The sequence below is a fragment of the Bubalus kerabau genome, chromosome 18, assembly GCF_029407905.1.
Source record: "Bubalus kerabau isolate K-KA32 ecotype Philippines breed swamp buffalo chromosome 18, PCC_UOA_SB_1v2, whole genome shotgun sequence".
NCBI classification, from domain to species: Eukaryota; Metazoa; Chordata; class Mammalia; order Artiodactyla; family Bovidae; genus Bubalus; species Bubalus kerabau.
The window spans coordinates 36,928,516-36,947,859 of NC_073641.1; the positions used below are offsets into that span (position 1 = coordinate 36,928,516).

Sequence of the window (19,344 nt, forward strand, 5' to 3'; positions counted from 1 at the left end):
ATCAGGAGTCCTGGGCAGATGGCAGTATTTAAAAAGAAACTTAGGGGACTCCACTGGCAGTTCAGTGATTGAGCATCTGCCTTCTAATGCAAAGAACTTGGGTTCAATACCTGGTCAAGAAAATAAAATCCACATGCCACTGGGCAGCTAAGTTTGCACACTACAACTACTGATCCTGTGCACCACAACTAGAGAAGCACATCTACTGCGATGAAAACCCAGCTCGGCACAAAAAATTAAAATAAAAAATTAATAAGAAGTTTAGGATAGGCTTCACTGAGAAGATAAGATCCGAATAAAGATTTGAAGGGAGGAAATAGTCAAATATAACTGGCAGAAGGATCTATTAAAGACAAGTCCCTAAGATGGGAACATATTTGCACGTTCAATTCAGTTCAGTTCAGTTCAGTCGCTCAGTCGTGTCTGACTCTTTGTGACCCCATGAATCGCAGCACGCCAGGCCTCCCTGTCCATCATCAACTCCTGGAGTTCACTCAGACTCATGTCCATTGAGTCAGTCAGTCAGATGCCATCCAGCCACCTCATCCTGTCATCCCCTTCTTCTCCTGCCCCCAATCCCTCCCAGCATCAGAGTCTTTTCCAGTGAGTCAACTCTTCGCATGAGGTGGCCAAAGTACTGGAGTTTCAGCTTCAGCATCATTCCTTCCGAAGAAATTCTAGGGCTGATCTCCTTTAGAATGGACTGGTTGGATCTCCTTGCAGTCCAAGGGACTCTCAAGAGTCTTCTCCAACACCACAGTTCAAAAGCATCAATTCTTCGGTGCTCAGCCTTCTTCACAGTCCAACTCTCACATCCATACATGACCACAGGAAAAACCATAGCCTTGACTAGACAGACCTTTGTCGGCAAAGTAATGTCTCTGCTTTTGAATATGCTGTCTAGGTTGGTCATAACTTTACTTCCAAGGAGTAAGCATCTTTTAATTTCATGGCTGCAGTCACCCTCTGCAGTTATTTTGGAGCCCCAAAAAATAAACCAGAAGGAGAAAAAGTTAGTGAGGTTACCTTGAATCAGATAATAAAGGGCCTCACAGCCTATGATAAGAGTTTGATTTTTTTCAATGAGTGACGTGAGGGACCATTGGAATGTTTTGAATAGAAGATTGACATACTTTAATATATTTTAAATGACTACTCTGGATATTGTTGGGACAAGATTATGGAAGTTAGTAGCAAAAGCAAAAAGATTTGTTAAAACCTATTGCAAGAATCTAGGTGAGAGATGATGGCATTTCAGAAAAAGACAGTTGTAGAGTCAAACATGACTCAGTTTTTGCTCTGAGCAACCAGAAGAATGGAGTTGCTATCAGCTGAGATGGAGAAAACTTCAGGTAGAGCAGGTTTGGAGAAGACCAGTAGTTAAGTTTTAGATTATGTTTGAGATGTCTATTTGACATTCCATTGGAGACATAAAGTAGTAAGTTGATGTTATGAGTCTGACGTTTGGGAAGGAGGTCTGGAATTAAGCTTTAAGTCTGAGAAAGTATGAAAGTCGCTCAGTCATGTCTGACTCTTTGAGACCCCATGGACTATGCTGCTGCCGCTGCTAAGTCACTTCAGTCGTGTCCGACTCTGTGTGACCCCATAGATGGCAGCCCACCAGGCTCCCCCGTCCCTGGGATTCTCCAGGCAAGAACACTGGAGTGGGTTGGCATTTCCTTCTCCAATGCATGAAAGTGAAAAAATAAAGTGAAGTCACTCAGTCGTGTCCTATTCCCAGTGACCCCATGGACTGCAGCCCACCAGGCCCCTCCGTCCATGGGATTTTCCAGGCAAGAGTACTGAAGTGGGGTGCCATTGCCTTCTCCACCATGGACTATACAGTCCATGAAATTCTCCAGGCCAGAATACTAGAGTGGGTAGCCTATCCCTTCTCCAGGGGATCTTCCCAACACAGGGATTGAATCCAGGTCTCCCACATTGCAGGCAGATTCTTTACCAGCTGAGTCACAAGCTGTTAATAAATATATGGTGCCTAAAGTCATAGGATTTAATATTGCATAAGGACAAGGAATGTTAGGTCCAATGAATCAAGGTAAGTTGCACGTGGTCAAACAGAAGAGGACGAGACTGAACTTTGACATCTTAGGAATCAGTGAACTAAAATGGATGGGAATGGGCAAATTTAATTCAGATGACCATTATATCTACTACTGTGGACAAGAAGCCCTTTGTAGAAATGAAGCAGACCAAATAGTCAACAAAAGAGTCTGAAATGCAGTACTTGGGTACAATCTCAAAAACAATAGAATAATCTCAGTTTGTTTCAAAGGCAAACCATTCAACCTCACAGTAATCCAAGTCTGTGCCCCAACCATTAATGCCTAAGAAACTGAAGATGACTGGTTCTATGAAGACTTACAATGCCTTCTTAGAACTGACACTTAATTTCAGATGTCCTTTTCATCATCAGTTCAGTTGCTCAGTCATGTCCAACTCTTTGCAACCCCATGAACTGCAGCACGACAGGCTTCCCTGTCCATCACCAACTCCTGGAACTTGCTCAAACTCATGTCCACTGAGTCAGTGATGCCATCCAACCATCTCATCCTCTATCATCCCCTTCTCCTCCTGCCTTCAATCTTTCCCGCTTCAGGGTCTTTTCTAATAAGTCAGTTCTTTGCATCAGTTGGCCAAAGTATTGGAGCTTCAGCTTCAGCATCAGTCTGTCCAATGAATAATCAGGACTGATTTCCTTTAGGACTGTTTGGTTTGATCTCCTTTTCATCATAGGGGTTTAGAAGGCAAAAGTAGGAAGTCAAGAGACATCCAGAATAACAGGCAAGTTTGGCCTTGGAGTACAAAATGAAGCAGGGCAAAGGCTAACAGAGTTTTGTCAAGAGAACACACTGGTCATAGCAAACACCTTTTTCCAGCAACTCAAGAGATGACTCTACACATGGACATCACCAGATGGTCAGTAACAGAATCAGATTGATTAAGTTCTTTGCAACTAAAGATAGAGAAGCTCTATGCAATCAGCAAAAACAAGACCTGGAGCTGATTGTGACTCAAATCATGAGTTCCTTATTGCAAAATTCAGGTTTAAAAAGAAGAAAGTAGAGAAAACCACTAGGCCATTCAGGTATGACCTGAATCAAATCCCTTATGATTATACAGTGGAGGTGATGAATAGATTCAAGGGATTAGATCTGATAGAGTGCCTGAAGAACTATGGATGGAGGCTCATAACACTGTACAGGAGGCAGTGACCAAAACCATTCCAAAGAAAATAAATGCAAGAAGGTGAGCTGTTTGTCTGAGGAGGCTTTACAATGCTGAGGAAGGAAAGGAAGATAAAGGCAAAGGAGAAGGGGAAAGATATATCCAACTGAATGCAGAGTTCCAGAGAATAGTAAGGTGAAATAAGAAGGCCTTAAATGAACAATGCAAAGAAATAGAGGAAAACAATAGAATGGGAAAAACTAGAGATCTATTCAGTAAAATTGGAGAAATCAAGGGTACATTTCATGCAAGGGTGGGCACAATAAAGGACAGAAATGGTAAGGACTTTACAGAAGCAGAAGAGATTAAGAAGAGGTGGCAAGAATACAGAAAAGAACTATACAAAAAAAGGCCTTAATAACCCAGATAACCATGATGGTGTTGTCACTCATCTAAGGCTGGTCATCTTGGACTGTGAAGTCAAGTAAGATTTAGGAAGCATTACTACAAAAAAGCTAGTGGAGGTGATGTAATTCCAGCTGAGCTATTTCAAGTCCTAAAAGATGTGGCTGTTAAAGTGCTGCACTCAGTATGTCAGCAAATTCAGGAAACTCAGCAGTGGCCACAGTACTGGAAAATGTCATTTTTCATTCCAATCCCAAAGAAGGACAATGCAAAAGAATGTTCAAACTACTGTAAAATAGCACTCATTTCACATGCTAGCAAGGTTATACTAAAAACCCTTCAAGCTCGGCTTCAGCAGTCCACGAACTGAGAAATTCCAGATGAACATGCTGTGTTTCAAAGAGGCAGAGGAACCAGAGATCAAATTGCCAGCATCCATTGGATCATGGAGAAAGCAAGGGAGTTCTAGAAAAATGTCTATTTCTCCTTCACTGACTATGCGAAAGCCTTTGACTGTGTAGATCACAGCAAACTGTGGGAAATTCTTATATAGTTGGAAGTAGCAGACCACCCTACCCATCTCCTGGGAAACCTGTACATGTGTCAAGCAGCAAGAGTTAGAACTTTTCATGGAACAACTGACTGGTTCAAAATTGGGAAAGGAGTACAAAAAGGCTACATATTGTCACCCTGCTTATTTAACTTATATGCAGAGTACATCATGTGAAATGCTAGGCTAGATGACTCACAAGCTGGAATTAAGATTGCTGGGAGAAATATCCACAACCTCAGATACACAGATGATACTACTGTAAGAAGAGAAAGTGAAGAGGAAATAAAGAGCTTCTTGATGGGGATGAAAAGGAAAGTAAAAAAGCTGGCTTGAAACTCGACATGAAAAAGCTAAGATCATGGCATCTGGTCCCATCACTGCATGGCAAGTAGAAGGGGAAAAGAAGAAGAAGTGATAGATTATCTTTCCTTGGGCTCCAAAATCACTGCAGAAGGTGACTGCAGCCATGAAATTAAAAGACGCTTGCTCCTTGGGAGGAAAACTATGACAAACTTAGCACAGAGACATCATTGTGCTGACAAAGATCCATATAGTCAAAGCTATGATTTTTCCAGTAGTCATGTATGGATGTGAGAGTTCGACCATAGAGGAGGCTGAGAGCCGAAGAATTGATATTTTGGAATTGTGGTGCTGCAGATGACTCTTGAGACAGCAAGAAGATCAAACCAGTCAATCCTAAAAGAAATCAATCCTGAACATACCTTGGAAGGACAGTTAGTAAAGTTGAAGCTCCAATACTTTGGCCACCTGATGCGAAGAGCCCACTTATTTCCCTGATGCTGGGAAAGATTGAGTGCAATAGGAGAAGTAGGTGGCAGAGGATGAGATGGTTAGATAGCATCCCCAACTCAATGCTCATGAATTTGACCTAACTGTGGGAGATTGTGGAAGACAGAGTGGGTCCCATAGAGTGAGACACAATTAAGCAACTGAACAGCAAAATATATAGATGGTGCTTCAAGTTGTAGGCGCTGGTGAGACCACTAAAAAATTAGTGTGGTTAGAAAAGGGAAGATCAAAGACTCAACTCAAGAAACTTCAATAGAAACTGGTCTGGGGAACAAGGAGTGAAGGAAGGAAGAATGTATCCAGGGTAATGCCATGGAACCTAATTACTCAAAGTGTGTTCTGTGACCAGTAGAAGCAATGTCTCACTGGGAAGTTTAGGATCTCAGACCCTACAACAAACCTACTGAGTCAGAACTGCATTTTTACAAGATTCTCTAGATGTTTATACTGTATGGTTTGAGAAGCACTATCCTAGATGACAAAAAAGAAAAGAGTGATGAACTGTGTCAAATGTACTAATATATGCAAGAGGATATATAGACGTGACCACTGGCTTTAGCATTGTGAAGATCACTGGCACCTTCAGAAGAGGTTTTGAATAAAAGAGAAGTTTTGTTGGGAGTTGAGAGGGCAGCAGCACGACTAGGTTAGATTTAAGAGAAAATGGAAAGAGAAGAATTGGAAACAACCAGACTAGAAAACTCTTTAAGGGAATTTTGCTTCTAATTGGGCTTCCCTGGTAGCTCAGCTGGTAAGGAATCCACCTGCAATGCAGGAGACTCCCGCATTCAGGTCTGAATGCAGGTTCAATTACTGGGCTGAGGAGATTTCCTGGAGAAGGTAGAATACTACCCACTGCAGTATTCTTGAGCTTCCCTGGTGGCTCAGATGGTAAAGAATCCACCCACAATGCAGGAGACCTGGGTTCAATATCTGGGTTGGGAAGATCCTCGGAAGAGAGCATTGCGGCCACTCCATAATTTTTGCCTGGAGAATCCTCATGGACAGAGGAGCCTGGTGGGCTACAGTCCATGGGGTCACTAAGAGTCGGACATCACTAAGAGACTAAACACAATGAGGGCAAAGAAATGGATGGCAAGTGGTCAGACAAGTAAAACCAAGAAATTACTTTTATTCCCTTAAGATGGAAGAAACAAGGATGGATTTGGATGGGAATGATCTAAGATCTATCTCTAAAATAAGCTGAACCAAATATAATGTCTTTCTGACAAGATACATCTCTCAGTTTTAGCAAATGAAAAGAAATTCAAATATGTTTTGTGCATCTTTGAGATTCTGTTAAGAATGATTATGCAATTCACCAAACGGAAAACATAAATATGGAATAAGTTTCTTTAAGATTCTTGTTAGATATTGAATCACCCAGCATCAGTTGAAGTTAAGTCCCACAGTGTAAACAGTTGTGCTTCTAAAACATAAAAAATTTGCTGTGATGTTCATACATACCAAGATTCACCTTTAAAAAAATCATAAAATGTTTTAAACTCCTATGCAATTAACACGTGTCCGCCACAACTACAGCAGGAAAATTGTAAAAGAACCTGCCACAAAATCATGGGGTCTCAATCGTGGTTTAGCTTTGCCTGGGACAGTCTATAGCATTGAATCGCATAGCTCTTTGTCACTGCCCCTGTTTTCCTTGGGAAATGTAAGCCACCATCCCTGGAAACATTTAAGTGCTGAGGTGTTTAGATTGACTTTGAAAACTGCTTCTTCAAATATTGTTCGTCTTTCCCTGTTATCAAAGATTCAGAGGACTTAGGAGAAGACACAGAAAGGCCTGAGACCCAGGTTTTCAGTATCAATCTTTGCCACAGATTTGGGGAAAATAATTTGATACCTTTGTAGCCCAGTTTCCTTGTATGTAAAATAAGATTGGGCTTCATATATAATGCCTACATATCCTTCCATTGTTAACATTTTAAGTCACCTTAGTGAGGTATAATTTACATAAAATAAAATGAAAATATTTTAGCATATAGTTCCATGAGTTTTGACTGTTATATCCACCTCCTCAAACAAATGCAAAATATTTCCATCACCTCAAGAAAATTCCCTCATGCCGTTTGAATCAATCCCCTACTACCTAGGAGGCAACCACCTAGGAGACCAGATTTCTCTGACCACAGCTTAGTTTCACCTGTTCTAGAACTTTATATAAACACAGTAGAGTCATATAGTATATGGGCTTCCCAGGTGTCACTGGTGGTAAAGTACTCTCCTGCCAACGCAGGAGCATACGAGACAGGTTCAATCCCTGGGTTGGGAAGATCCCCTGGAGGAGGGTATGACAACCCACTGCAGTATTCTTGCCTGGAGAATCCCATGGACAGAGGAGCCTTGCGGGCTTTAGTCCATAGGGTTGCAAAGAGCTGGACATGACTGAAACAACCATACACACACACACGCATACCGTATAAACTCTTTGGTGTATATTTCACTCAGGAAAATGTTATTGGGATTTATTCGTGTTGTTGCCTGTATCAGTAATTCATTCCCTTTTATTGCTAACTAGTATTCTTTTGTGTGAATAGACTACAATTTGTCTATTAATTCTCCTGTCAGTGGACTTTTGTCATTTTTCATTTTAAGCTATTCTGCTCAAAGTTGCTATAAAAGCCTCTTACAGATCTTTTTGTGAATTGCTCTTACTGATTTTATGTAGAAATGAATTTGCTGGCCATGGGAGTGTTGACTTTTTTTAAGAAACTGCCAAACAGTTCTCCAAAGTGATTGTACCATTTTACCCTTCCACCAGCAATGTGTGAGAGTTCCATTTTCTGTACATCTTCATCAACACTTTTGATAGGATTTTAAGTTTGTCATTCAAATGGGTTTTCTAAATTTTTTGTGAGTTTTAAATTTGAAATAAGGGTGATAAAATTCATGTTTCTTTTCTTCTGCTCTGCAATAAAGGAAAAAGCATTTCTGCATGTAAAAGGAAAAGTTCACCTGGGAAGATTTGTGATGAGAAGTCGGGATGTCATGCTGCAAACAACTTTCTTGGATTCTATAAATACTCTGCCGACTACTTATGAAAAGGGGGAATATTTTGCATTTTTGGAAACCTATGGAACCCACTACAGTAGCTCTGGGTCTCTTGGAGGACTCTATGAACTAATATATGTTTTGGATAAAAAGTCCATGGAGCAGAAAGGTATACTGAGAAATAGAGCTCTAGCTTCCAATGTTGTTTGAATCAAACACTATTTCTAGCACTAACCTCTTCCAGTGGTTAGCACTAAAAATAGCTGTAGAGTTCTATAACCTGCTTCTTTGAAAAAATTCATTCCCTGCCTTTTGGCCTCAAAAATCCTATCAAACAGCAAGTTGACTTCCACCTCAAACAAGATAACTTGGCCATGTACTACTCCGAAAGGCTACTGAGAAATGCACAAATTCGTATTGCAATATAATGTTATTTGGTGATGCTGCTTTTAGTGAAACGCTATTTACAAAGGGCTTCCCAGGTGGGGCTAGTGGTAAAGTACCCACCCGCCAATGCCGGAGACCTAAGAGATACAGGTTCTATCCCTGGGTTGGGAATAGACCCAAGGAAGGCATGGCAACCCACTCCAGTATTCTTGTCTAGAGAATCCCAAGAACAGAGGAGCCTGGTGGGCTACAGTCCATGGGGTCACAAAAAGTCGGACCTGACTGAAGCGACTTAGCACAGTCCACAGCACTATTTACAAGGTGAAAGAAAGTACAAGAGACATCATTTATATAACCTCTTGCTTAATCTGTAGAGTGGTTCAATTATATGTGTGCCAATTATCTTCAAAGTATTCTTGAGAATTGGAAAGGAAACGTTGTAAAGTTTCTCTCAGAGTGGAAGGAAAAACCAGTGGTAACAACATATAAGTCTAAAGCAAGAGTGGAAAATTAGTTTTACCTCATATGATACAGTTCTAACCATAGAGTGGTAGCTGAATTGGGTCCATATTGAGTAGGCTTCTGACCACAGTTGAAATCATAGAAAAGACTCTTATTGATTATCAACGTCTGCCATATGTACAGAATAAAGTGTCGTGTATTTAAATCATCTGCCCAAAGCAGGTTCCTTAACTGTTTCATGATTCTGTACCCTCATCTGTAAAATGAGGATAATGATAAAGCTTACCTCAAGAGGTTAATGTGAGGATTGAGTTAGTTAATTCCACAAAATACTTAGAATGATGCTGGACACATAATCATTCAGTACATGTTAGACATTGTCTCCCTTTTAAGTTCAGTAATAATGTCTAGGAATCTAAGTCAGTATGTTTCTTACAAAATAACAAAATTGGAATTTATTGATGATATTGACAGATATTATCAAATAATTTCCAACTAAATATATTAAACAGGTATCGAACTGAGGGACGTACAGAGATGCCTCGGGTTTGATCTGGAGTTGTCTCTGAAGGTTGGAGTTGAAGTTACAGGAAATTTTGATTCAAAACTTTGCTCAAAGAAGGGTATGGGTCAAACGGGTAAGTATGACTTAACTTACTAAGGTAAAAAGAAGGAAGAAATGTCCATGAGAACTGCCCTGTCACTATGAGTCTTCTTTATTGTCTCTCTTCTTTATGTAAAAACAAAGCAAAAAAATAAAAGTGCTTAAAGCTATTTTACTTTTTTTTTTTTTTTTTTGGCTGAGCCACGCCAGTTTGTAGGATCTTAGTTCTCTGGCCAGGGATCAAACGTGGGCCCTTGGTGGTAAAAGCATATAGTCCTCACCACTGGACTGCCAGGAAATTCCCCAAAACTATTTTATCTTTATAGTGTTTCCCAAATGGCCATGAACACAAGTAACCTGGGGACATATATTCAATGGCTGAGCCCTGAAGTGCACAACTCTGATGGTGGTCATTGCAGATTTGTATATTTACCATGACAATGGTAGAATACCAACAGTAGAAAAATATCTTGAGGAAAGTTTTCTTTATTTTCCCCTAATTTTAACAAAGCTTCTGAATGGCCTAAAGGAGGTGCTGTCTGTGTCCATCAAGAGAGAAGAAGGCCAAAGCCATCTCCTTAACACCCTAATTTTCCACCTGACTCAAAATCTCTAATTCATCCTCACCCAACTGGTCAAAAAGTACAAACTTCCGGTTATAAGATAAACACACACTGCGCATGTAATATACAACATGACGACTGTAGTTAACACTGCTGTGTGATATGTTTGAAAGTTGCTAAGAGAATAGATCCTAAAAGGTCCCATCATAAGGAAAAAATCATTTTTGTAACCATATGAGATGATGTGTTGTTAACTAAACTTTGTGACAATCATTTTGTAATATATATATGTATGTCAAGTCATTATGTTGTCCACCTTAAACTTACACAGTGTTGTATGCCAATTATATCTCAATAAAACTGGATGAAAACGGAAAAATCCCTAATCCATCCTTAACATTAAGTCAGTACATAACTTTTTAAAGAAATATAAATTGCTTGGTATAAATATTACTTCTGTTGCTAATCATTGGCAGATTTATAATCAAGAGTGGTGCTGGAGTTCTCAATTTTTCATTCTGACCAGAAATACTTGAGAGCATTCTCAGAAATACAAATGCCCAAGATTCACCTTTAAAGAGTCAGCTGATAGTGGAGAAGTAGAGGAGAGGAAAACCTAATATTTTTAAAAGCGTACCAGTCACAAACATGTGGTCATGAATGGAAACTACTGCTGAAGTGAAAAGAAAGCTGACCTTGCCATCAAATGTCATAATTTCAAATTTTGACCCTGAAGCTTACTGTGTGGTCTTGCGCTAGTCACTCCACCCCTCTGAGGTTGTTTTCTCATCTATAAAAATAAGGAAGGATAAAAATATCATCTTGAAATTAGATTTTAAGTTCAAAAAATTCACAACTCTAAATGATTCACCCAAATCTTTTTAAAAGTGGTTTGGTCTGGGAGAGACTGAGGGAGAAATATGCAAAAAAAATGTGGTGGAAAAAACTGTGCTTTTTATTTTATTCTTTTTTCATATTCTTTGATATTTTATAATATTAGAATAGTCAATGCAAATTTATACAAAATATAAAATATAATTATGAAGGTAAGTCTTCAACAAAAAATGCATGCAATCAAGATTCATGTTGGACTTCCCCAGTGGTCCAGTAATTAAGAATCCACCTGCCAGTGCAGGGGATATGGGTTTGATTCCTGGTCTGGGAAGACTTCACATGCTGTGGGGCAACTAAGCCTATGTACCACAACTGCTGAAGCCCATGTGCTCTAAAGCCCATGCTCCGCAACAAGAGAAGCCACTGATTCAGAAGCCCATGCATTGCAACTAGACATTAGCCTCTGCTCACCACAACTAGGGAACGCCCATACAGCAACGAAGACCCAGTGCAGCCAAAAATAAATAAATTTATTTTTTTTAATAAAAAGTCATGTCCCCATTTGTGCCCATGCTTAGGTGATGAACTTTAAATTATTGTGTTGTGTGTGTTCAGTCGTCCAGTCATGTCCAACTCTTTGAGACCCTGTGGACTACAGCACAGCAGGCTTCCCTGTCCCTCACCATCTCCTGGAGTTTGCCCAAGTTCCTGTTCATTTAAATTATTAATGTATCTTAAATATCATTCCATTTATATTTTCTTTTAAAAGATTGAAATCTATAATGGTCTACAAATAAAAATTATCCTTGGATCTCTTCTTGGCCTTTTGGCTAAGATCAAGTGTAAAAATTACCCTTGGAGATTTGGGGTCAAAAAATTACCTAAGTAATATTTATAAGTAAAATTCAATAAATGTACTAGAAGTATACCTTGTGAAAGGGTTCAATAAATATTTATCAAATATCACAGAACTATACACACTTTACTTATGTCTTCTTTCTCTTCTCAGAAACGAACCCAGAGGCTGACCTCTTCGATGATGTTATTACATTCATAAGAGGAGGAACCAGAAAATACGCAACTGAACTGAAAGAGAAACTTCTCAAAGGAGCCAGAATGATCAATGTGACTGACTTTGTAAATTGGGCCGCTTCCTTAAATCATGCTCCGGTGCTCATAAGCCAAAAAGTAAGAAATACTTATTTTCAAATAGAAGATTTTGTCATTTTTCTGACTAAATGTAACTTCATCTGAAAGACATGTGAGTATCAAAGTCACTCACTCACACCCCATCCCTGAAAGCAGCATGGCATAGAAGAAAGGTGGGGAATGGGCATCAGATCCTCGCAGACTGAGTCTCAGTCTCTGTTCCTCACTAGACGTGTCATATTTTCTGACTTCTGCAATGCTGAGTGCTACAGGGCTCCGTGTGTACTTTGAGACTTAGTATGATTGCTTATATAGAGACTATAGCACAGATTGGTACAAAATAGTTGCCCAGAAATTGTCAGTTCCCTTCCAACTGAGCTGGTTGTTCCTTGCCTTCAGGTGACATCATACCACCCTTTTCAACATAGGAGAATCATATTTATCAAGGGCCTGTGTGAAAGAAAAGTTCATAAGTCCTCAGAAAGTAAGACCAAGGATGAGAAATTCTCATGGTTAGGAAATCCTTTCCTTTTTGTTTCTTGATCATAATAGTCTTCAGTTTATAAACCTTTTGGGACTTTACAGTCTGGTGTTTATTCCTAAGGGGGAAAAAAATGGCATTATAACTATGAATAAAAAATATAACTGCCATTGTTATTTAGCCTCATCATTCTCTCCCCAAACTAACTAAAAAGGTATATGTTTTCCTTTACTGCTTATTTTGTTCCTGATATTGTTAGAAAGTATTTTTCCTACTTTCTTCTATGAAAGTGAAAAGTAAAAGTTGTAGTTGCTCAGTCCTGACTCTTTGCAGCCCCATGGACTGTAACCCACGAGTCTCCTCTGTCCATGGAATTCTCCAGGTAAGAATACTTGTATGGCTAGCCATTCCCTTCTCCAGGGAATCTTCCCAATCCAGGAGTCAAACCCAGGTCTCCTGCTTTGAAGGCAGATTCTTTACTGTCTGAGCTCTTTTTCCCTGTCAGTTTCACAATTGTCTTCCCTCGGGTCAAATTTATCTTTGATTGACCCATACTTCCATTTTATTAACTCGAGCTATAAACATTTTGACATTTTTGATAGGACTAGTTATTGGAGAATTGGGTTTCTTCATTCTTCATTACTGTCTTTAAAGGGAGTGAAACCAGCGAAGCTACCTCATTTATGTGATTGAGAAACTCAGAAACTGCAAAATTATGATGGAAATCTATGAAAATCTAGCCAGTTGTAAATGTGCAAACACATCCATGAAAGACTTCAAATATTTTGTTCAAAAGCTAGGATAAAGAGAAGAAAAAAGCTAACCAAAATTAAAATCAGAAGAGTTCACTTTTATTTTGTCATATTTAAATAATATTTATACTCATTATCTTGAACTCAGTGAAATAAATCTGTCAGAAGATCTTAAACAGGAAAATAATTGGTTGAGAATTCCCTGGTGGTCTAGTAGGTTAGAACTCTGTACTCTCACTGCCAAGGGTCTACATCTGATCTCTGGTGTGGGAACTAAGATCCCACAAGCTGAGTGGCCAAACAAACAAAAGAATTGATTTAGGTAGAAGTTTAGATTCAGTTCATGCATTCATTCATGCTCAGTCATGTCTGACTCTGTGACCCTATGGACTGTAGTTCACCAGACTCCACTGTCCATGGAATTCTCCAGGCAAGAATACTGCAACAAGTTGCCATTTCCTCCTCCAGGGGATCTTCCCAACCCAGGGATCAAACCTGTCTCTTGCGTCTCCTACATTGGCAGATGAAGTCTTTCCCACTGCGCTACCTGTGAAGCCCTTACATTCAGATGGACATCTAAAGTGACTTGTCTTCTCATCTCTACAAAAAAAGTTCAACTGTTCTTGTATGGATCCAAGATTGTTCTCTGAGGAGGTCTTAATAATAATTTATCATATTCTATTACTGTTGTTGTTCAGTCACTAAGTCATGTCCAATTCTTTGCAACCCCATGGACTGCAGCGTGCCACGCTCCCCTGTCCTCCATTATCTCCCGGAATTTGCTCAGTTTCATGTTCGTTGAGTCAGTGATGCTATCCAACCATCTCATCTTCTACCACCCGCTTCTCCTTCTGCTTTCAATCTTTTCTAGCATCAGGATCTTTCCCAATGAGTTGGCTGATCACATTAGATGTCCAAAGTATTGGAGTTACAACATCAGTCCTTCCAGTAAATATTCAGAATTGATTTCCTTCAGGATTGACTCGTTTGATTTCCTTGCTCTCCAAGGGAGTTTCAAGAGTCTTCTCCAGCACCACAGTTCAAAAGCATCAATTTTTTCAACACTCAGCCTTCTTTATGGTCCAGCTCTCACATCCATACATGACTACTGGAAAAACCATAGCTTTGACTCTATGGACATTTGTTGGTTAAAGTGATGTCTCTGCTTTTTAATATGCTGTCTAGGTTTGTCATAGCTTTCCTTCCAAGGAGCAAGTGTCTTTTAATTTCATGGCTGCAGTCACCATCTGCAGTGATTTTGGAGCCCGAGGAAAGAAAATCTGTCACTGCTTCCACTTTTCCCCCTTCTACTTGCCATTAAGTGACGGGACCAGATGCCATAATCTTAGTTTTTTTCATATTGAGTTTCAAGCCAGCTTTTTTACTCTCCTTTTTCACTCTCATCAAGAGACTCTATTAATTCCTCTTCACATTCTGCCATTAGAGTGGTATCATCTGTATATCTGAGGTTGCTAATATTCCCTCTGGCAGTCTTGATTTCAGCTTGTGAGTCATCCAGTCTGGTATTTTACAACATGTACTCTGCATATAAGTTAAAAAAGCAGGGTGACACTATACAGTCTTGTCATACTCCTTTACAATATTGAACCAGTCCATTGTTCCATGTCTACTTCTAACTGTTGCTTCTTGACAGGCATACAGGTTTCTCAGGAGACAGGTAAGGTGGTCTGGTACTGCCAGTTCTTTAAGAATTTTCCAGTTTGTTGTGATCCACACAAAGGCTTTACATACTCAAAGAAGCAGAAGGAGATGTTTTTCTGGAACTCCCTTGCTTTCTATATGATCTAACAAGTGTTAGCAATTTGATCTCTGGTTCCTCTGCCTCTTTGAAATCCAACTTGCACATCTGGAAGTTCTCACTCCATGTACTGCTGAAGCCTGGCTTGAAGGATTTTGAGCATAGCCTTGCTAGCATGTGAGATGAGAGCAATTGCACAGTAGTTTGAACATTTTTTTGTACTACCCTTCTTTGGGTTTGAAATGAAAACTGACCTTTTCTACTCCTGTGGCCACTGCTGTGTTTTCCAATTTTGCTGACATATTGAGTGCAGCACTTTAACAGCATCATCTTTGGGATTTTAAATAGTTCAGCTGGAATTCCATCATCTCCAATGGCTTTGTTCGTAGTAATGCTTCCTAAGGCCTACTTGACATCACACTCCAGAATGTCCTAGAGCTGCTGCTTTTTTAAATCTCAAGTCAATAAAGTACCTGCTGAAGACTTACTACTGAATTTACTAGAATTATTCAAAGACCTTCATCAACTCTGTCGGCTCAGTACTACTGTCTGGATGCAAAATACAGTTTATTCTATTTTTAAGGACAACTATTGACTCCCATATTTTTAGACTAGTAGGCATTTCATCTTCCTGATAGCTCAGTTGGTAAAGAATCCACCTGCAATGTGGGAGACCTGGATTTGATCCCTGGGTTGGGAAGATCCCCTGGAGAAGGGAAAAGCTACCCACTCTGGTATTCTGGCCTGGAATATTCTATGGACTGTATAGTTCATGGGGTCGCAAAGAGTCAGACATGACTGAGTGACTTTCACTTTCACTCAGGCATTTTATCTAAAATATCTGTATGTTTCTTTCTTCAAGAATTGGAAGCTTGGATTTTTCATATTAATGTTCTCCCTGAGAAAAAGTCAACCATAATGAGCCCACCATGAACCATTCTTAAACTCATCTTATTATAGAACAAATTCAGAAAATAGTAAAATAATATGAACTCTTTGACTCTATATGGCTTTTAAACCTCTAAAGAGACTTGAGATAAAGCTTAATTTAATCTTGAAATAGATTCCAAGTTATTTTTCTCTTATAAATGTAAGGTCCTTTGGTTAACTGGCATTTCCATGAGATAATTGAACAATCTATAGTCATGGATTTATTCTTTGGTAATTGAAGCACTCTATTGTCTGTGTATTATGACACGTCCAAATACTGGGATGACCATAATAAAATAATTGGCCTTTCTATTCAGTTATGCAAAAAATGGAAAAGCCCCTCCCTACCCATATTAAACTGGTTTATATTTAATTCTCCGTAGCAATCTACATCAATTATCTAGGTATTTATGTTGCAAAGAGTTTCTCTTGGAGGAAACATGAGGAAGTTACATCAGTCTAAATTAAAAGCTGCTTAAATATATTACTGAGATTTTCTAAGCAAAGCACTTGGTTTTATTTATATTTATTTTCCACACTAAAGTAACTATGACCATGCTATATTGGGTATAATACTGTGACTTTGATTACCCTTTTGTTTGTGTGTGCTTCAGCAGACCCCAGATCACTTCTTGAGCAGTGTCTTGGCCCAGCCCAAGAATTGTCCTTCAGCCCTTCTCTGAAGAGGAGATAAGCTAGGTCACCCTTCCAGTACTGGCTTTGTCATAGTCTTCAGCTTTCATGAAAATATACTCTTCCCATTTCCCGCTTGCCTGAATGTTAACATAAATGGCCCTACATTTTGCCTCAATAGAATACCTGAACTTTGGTTTCTTTAGCTTACTGCCACAAACTAGGTATTAAAATGTCAGCTGAGTGAAATTACATTTAGTAAGGATTGCCTGAGAGATATAAAGTTTATGATTTCCTCTAGAGCAGTAGTAGTAGAGATGGATCAGTATAGGTAGCATATAGCATATTGACTTCCTGCAGAGTTTTATTTTTGCATTATAAAAGCGAATTTATGCTTGCTTTATTTACTGAAAGGATATTACATAATACAACATCCCCTTTATGAGAACTCATGGGAGATACTACTCTTCATTCTCAGTTTCAAGGATCATTTTGTTTCTCTTGAGAATCAAGTGAGCTTTTCTTACATGCATGCAATTTAAAATTCAGTTGTCTTATTCAACTTGCTAGAAATATAACCAAATTCATGACTCACTTTGTGCACTGATGGGTCCTCCTGCATGACTTTTGTGCATTTTTTTGCTTTTGCCTTCATCTTGCCTTCGCCATGCACTCTCAATTCTCCTTTCCCTCATTTCCCTCAGCAGCTCTTATCCACCTACATATCAAGTTCTATTAAGCTCTTTCTGGAGCAACTTTGAGTGAGAATGAGTTAATTGATCTACCATTTTTGCTTATCATGCAACTCTTAGAACGATGCACCCGATGTTAAAAAAACATCAGAAGAATTTTAAAGAGCTGTGGTGCCAGCGTTCTACGCTAGAGTCATTGCAGCTCTGGTGATGTCATCCCTAACTCCCTTGCATAGCACTTGAAAACAAAACACTTTTTCAACAAACTACATTTGGTTCATATAGTTTCATTAAGTGGGCATCAAGAAACTTAAGTGTAGTTAACATCAAACTGTATTGTGAATTCATTGTATTTTAGCATGTCACATGATAGATTACATCTACTGAAAATTCATAAATTTTATGAATTAGCAGTAGGATTCAGATTTTCACTATGACATCCTTACTTGGGAGAAAGATACTTCTACTGAAAATGGTAGAAAGAGAACAGTTAGCCAGTATGGGAGAGCAATGAAAACTGTTTTCTTACTTAACAGAAGGCCAAAGTTCATCGAGGGGGAAAAAATGTGGCTCTTAAAGCAAACTTCAAGAAGTGCATTTTCACTGTTCTTTGTCTTCTTTTGGGATTCTTGACTCCAGGGGCTCCTCTAAAACTATTTACCAGTGCACATCCTTCCTTTTTATCTCTTTGAACACTGTTTATGAATTTCATCCAAACTGTATTTTCTCTGTATCTTCAGTTATCTGGCCTTGACTTTCCTTTGAAGGGTAAAAACAAGATGGATTTCTTTTCTTGAAAATCAAAATAACTCCACCACATACTTATGCTGTTTGTGCTAATGTGGCAACACTGTTAAGAGGTTTCTTTCTTCCAATTGAATATGTCAGAGTTGGAATCTGAATCCTACGTGCTAATTCATAAAAGACTCTACTGAGGGACAGTTGTGGGGACTTTGTAGGAGTTCTTGATGTGTTCAGGATATGAGCCTATTCCAACAGTGTTACAGACGTCTTCTTTCACTGCAGGACTCTCACCCTCCAGTGGCATTCTTTTTTGTTAGTTTGTTTTTATTGGCTGTGCCATGTGGCATGTGGGGATCTTTGTTCCCCAATCAGGGATCAAGCCTGCATTTCCTGCAGTAGAAGCTCAGCCCACCAGGGAAGCCCATTTTCTAGTTTTTTATTTTATTTTTTATTTACTTATTTTGGGCTGTGTCAAGTCTCAGTTGCAGCATGCAGGAACTTTCATTGTGGCATTCAGGCTTCTCTGTAACTGAGGCACAAAAGCCCCATGGCATGTGGAATCTTAATTCCCTGACCAGATATCCAACTCATATCTCCCACATTGCCAGGGATTCTATCAGAGTAGCTTGAGGCTTGAGGTGATTTTATTTTCTTCCAAAGAAAATACATATTTATATTTAAAAAGCTTCTGGGGTACTGGCTCAGGATTATGCTTAAACTGGCTGCAGTCTTTGCCAGGGCTTCCTCAGTTCCAATTCCCGCTTACTTCTGGGGCTCTAGTCCTTGAGTCTCAACCAAAAACACAATTTGTTTACTTTTGTTGTTTCTGAATTCCAATCTTTTTCCCAGCCCGGTAACATGCTGCCCTACCTCTTAGCTCCTCTTCCTGATTTAGGAAATGTGTCAAGGGGACTGTTAACCCAAGAGTACTGATCTCACCTCACTGAATTTCCACCACCTCCCTGGTCTTAGCTTAGTCATTTTTTGTTATCTTGTTAGTTCTCCGGGGTCTTCAAGTGGATTTTTAAACTTCACTTTTATTTACTTGTTCAGCTTTTCTCATTGTCCTCAGAAAAAGGATTCATTAACATTATTTAATCTATCATTACTCTTCTGCAGGAATTTGTGATTATATATATATATATTTTAAGGTGGAACCAGGGTTTTAGTTCTTTCTTTTTTTTTTTTTTTTTTTAACTTTACAATATTGTATTGATTTTGCCAAATATCGAAATGAATCTGCCACAGGTATACATGTGTTCCCCATCCTGAACCCTCCTCCCTCCTCCCTCCCCATTCCATCCCTCTGGGTCGTCCCAGTGCACCAGCCCCAAGCATCCAGTATCCTGCATCGAACCTGGACTGGCGACTCATTTCATATACGATATTAT

The 19,344-nt window shown here is 39.3% G+C and overlaps 1 protein-coding gene across 1 annotated transcript in view; it reads left to right on the forward strand.

Annotated features, from left to right (window-relative positions):
* Positions 1–19,344, forward strand: part of C9 (complement C9) — a 47,101-nt gene that overhangs the window by 25,595 nt on the left and 2,162 nt on the right. Inside the window, exons 7-9 of the mRNA XM_055555328.1 lie at positions 7,892–8,132; positions 9,325–9,450; positions 11,823–12,001. Of these exons, the coding sequence (XP_055411303.1) occupies positions 7,892–8,132; positions 9,325–9,450; positions 11,823–12,001 (546 nt within the window). The remainder of the gene's footprint in view (positions 1–7,891; positions 8,133–9,324; positions 9,451–11,822; positions 12,002–19,344) is intronic.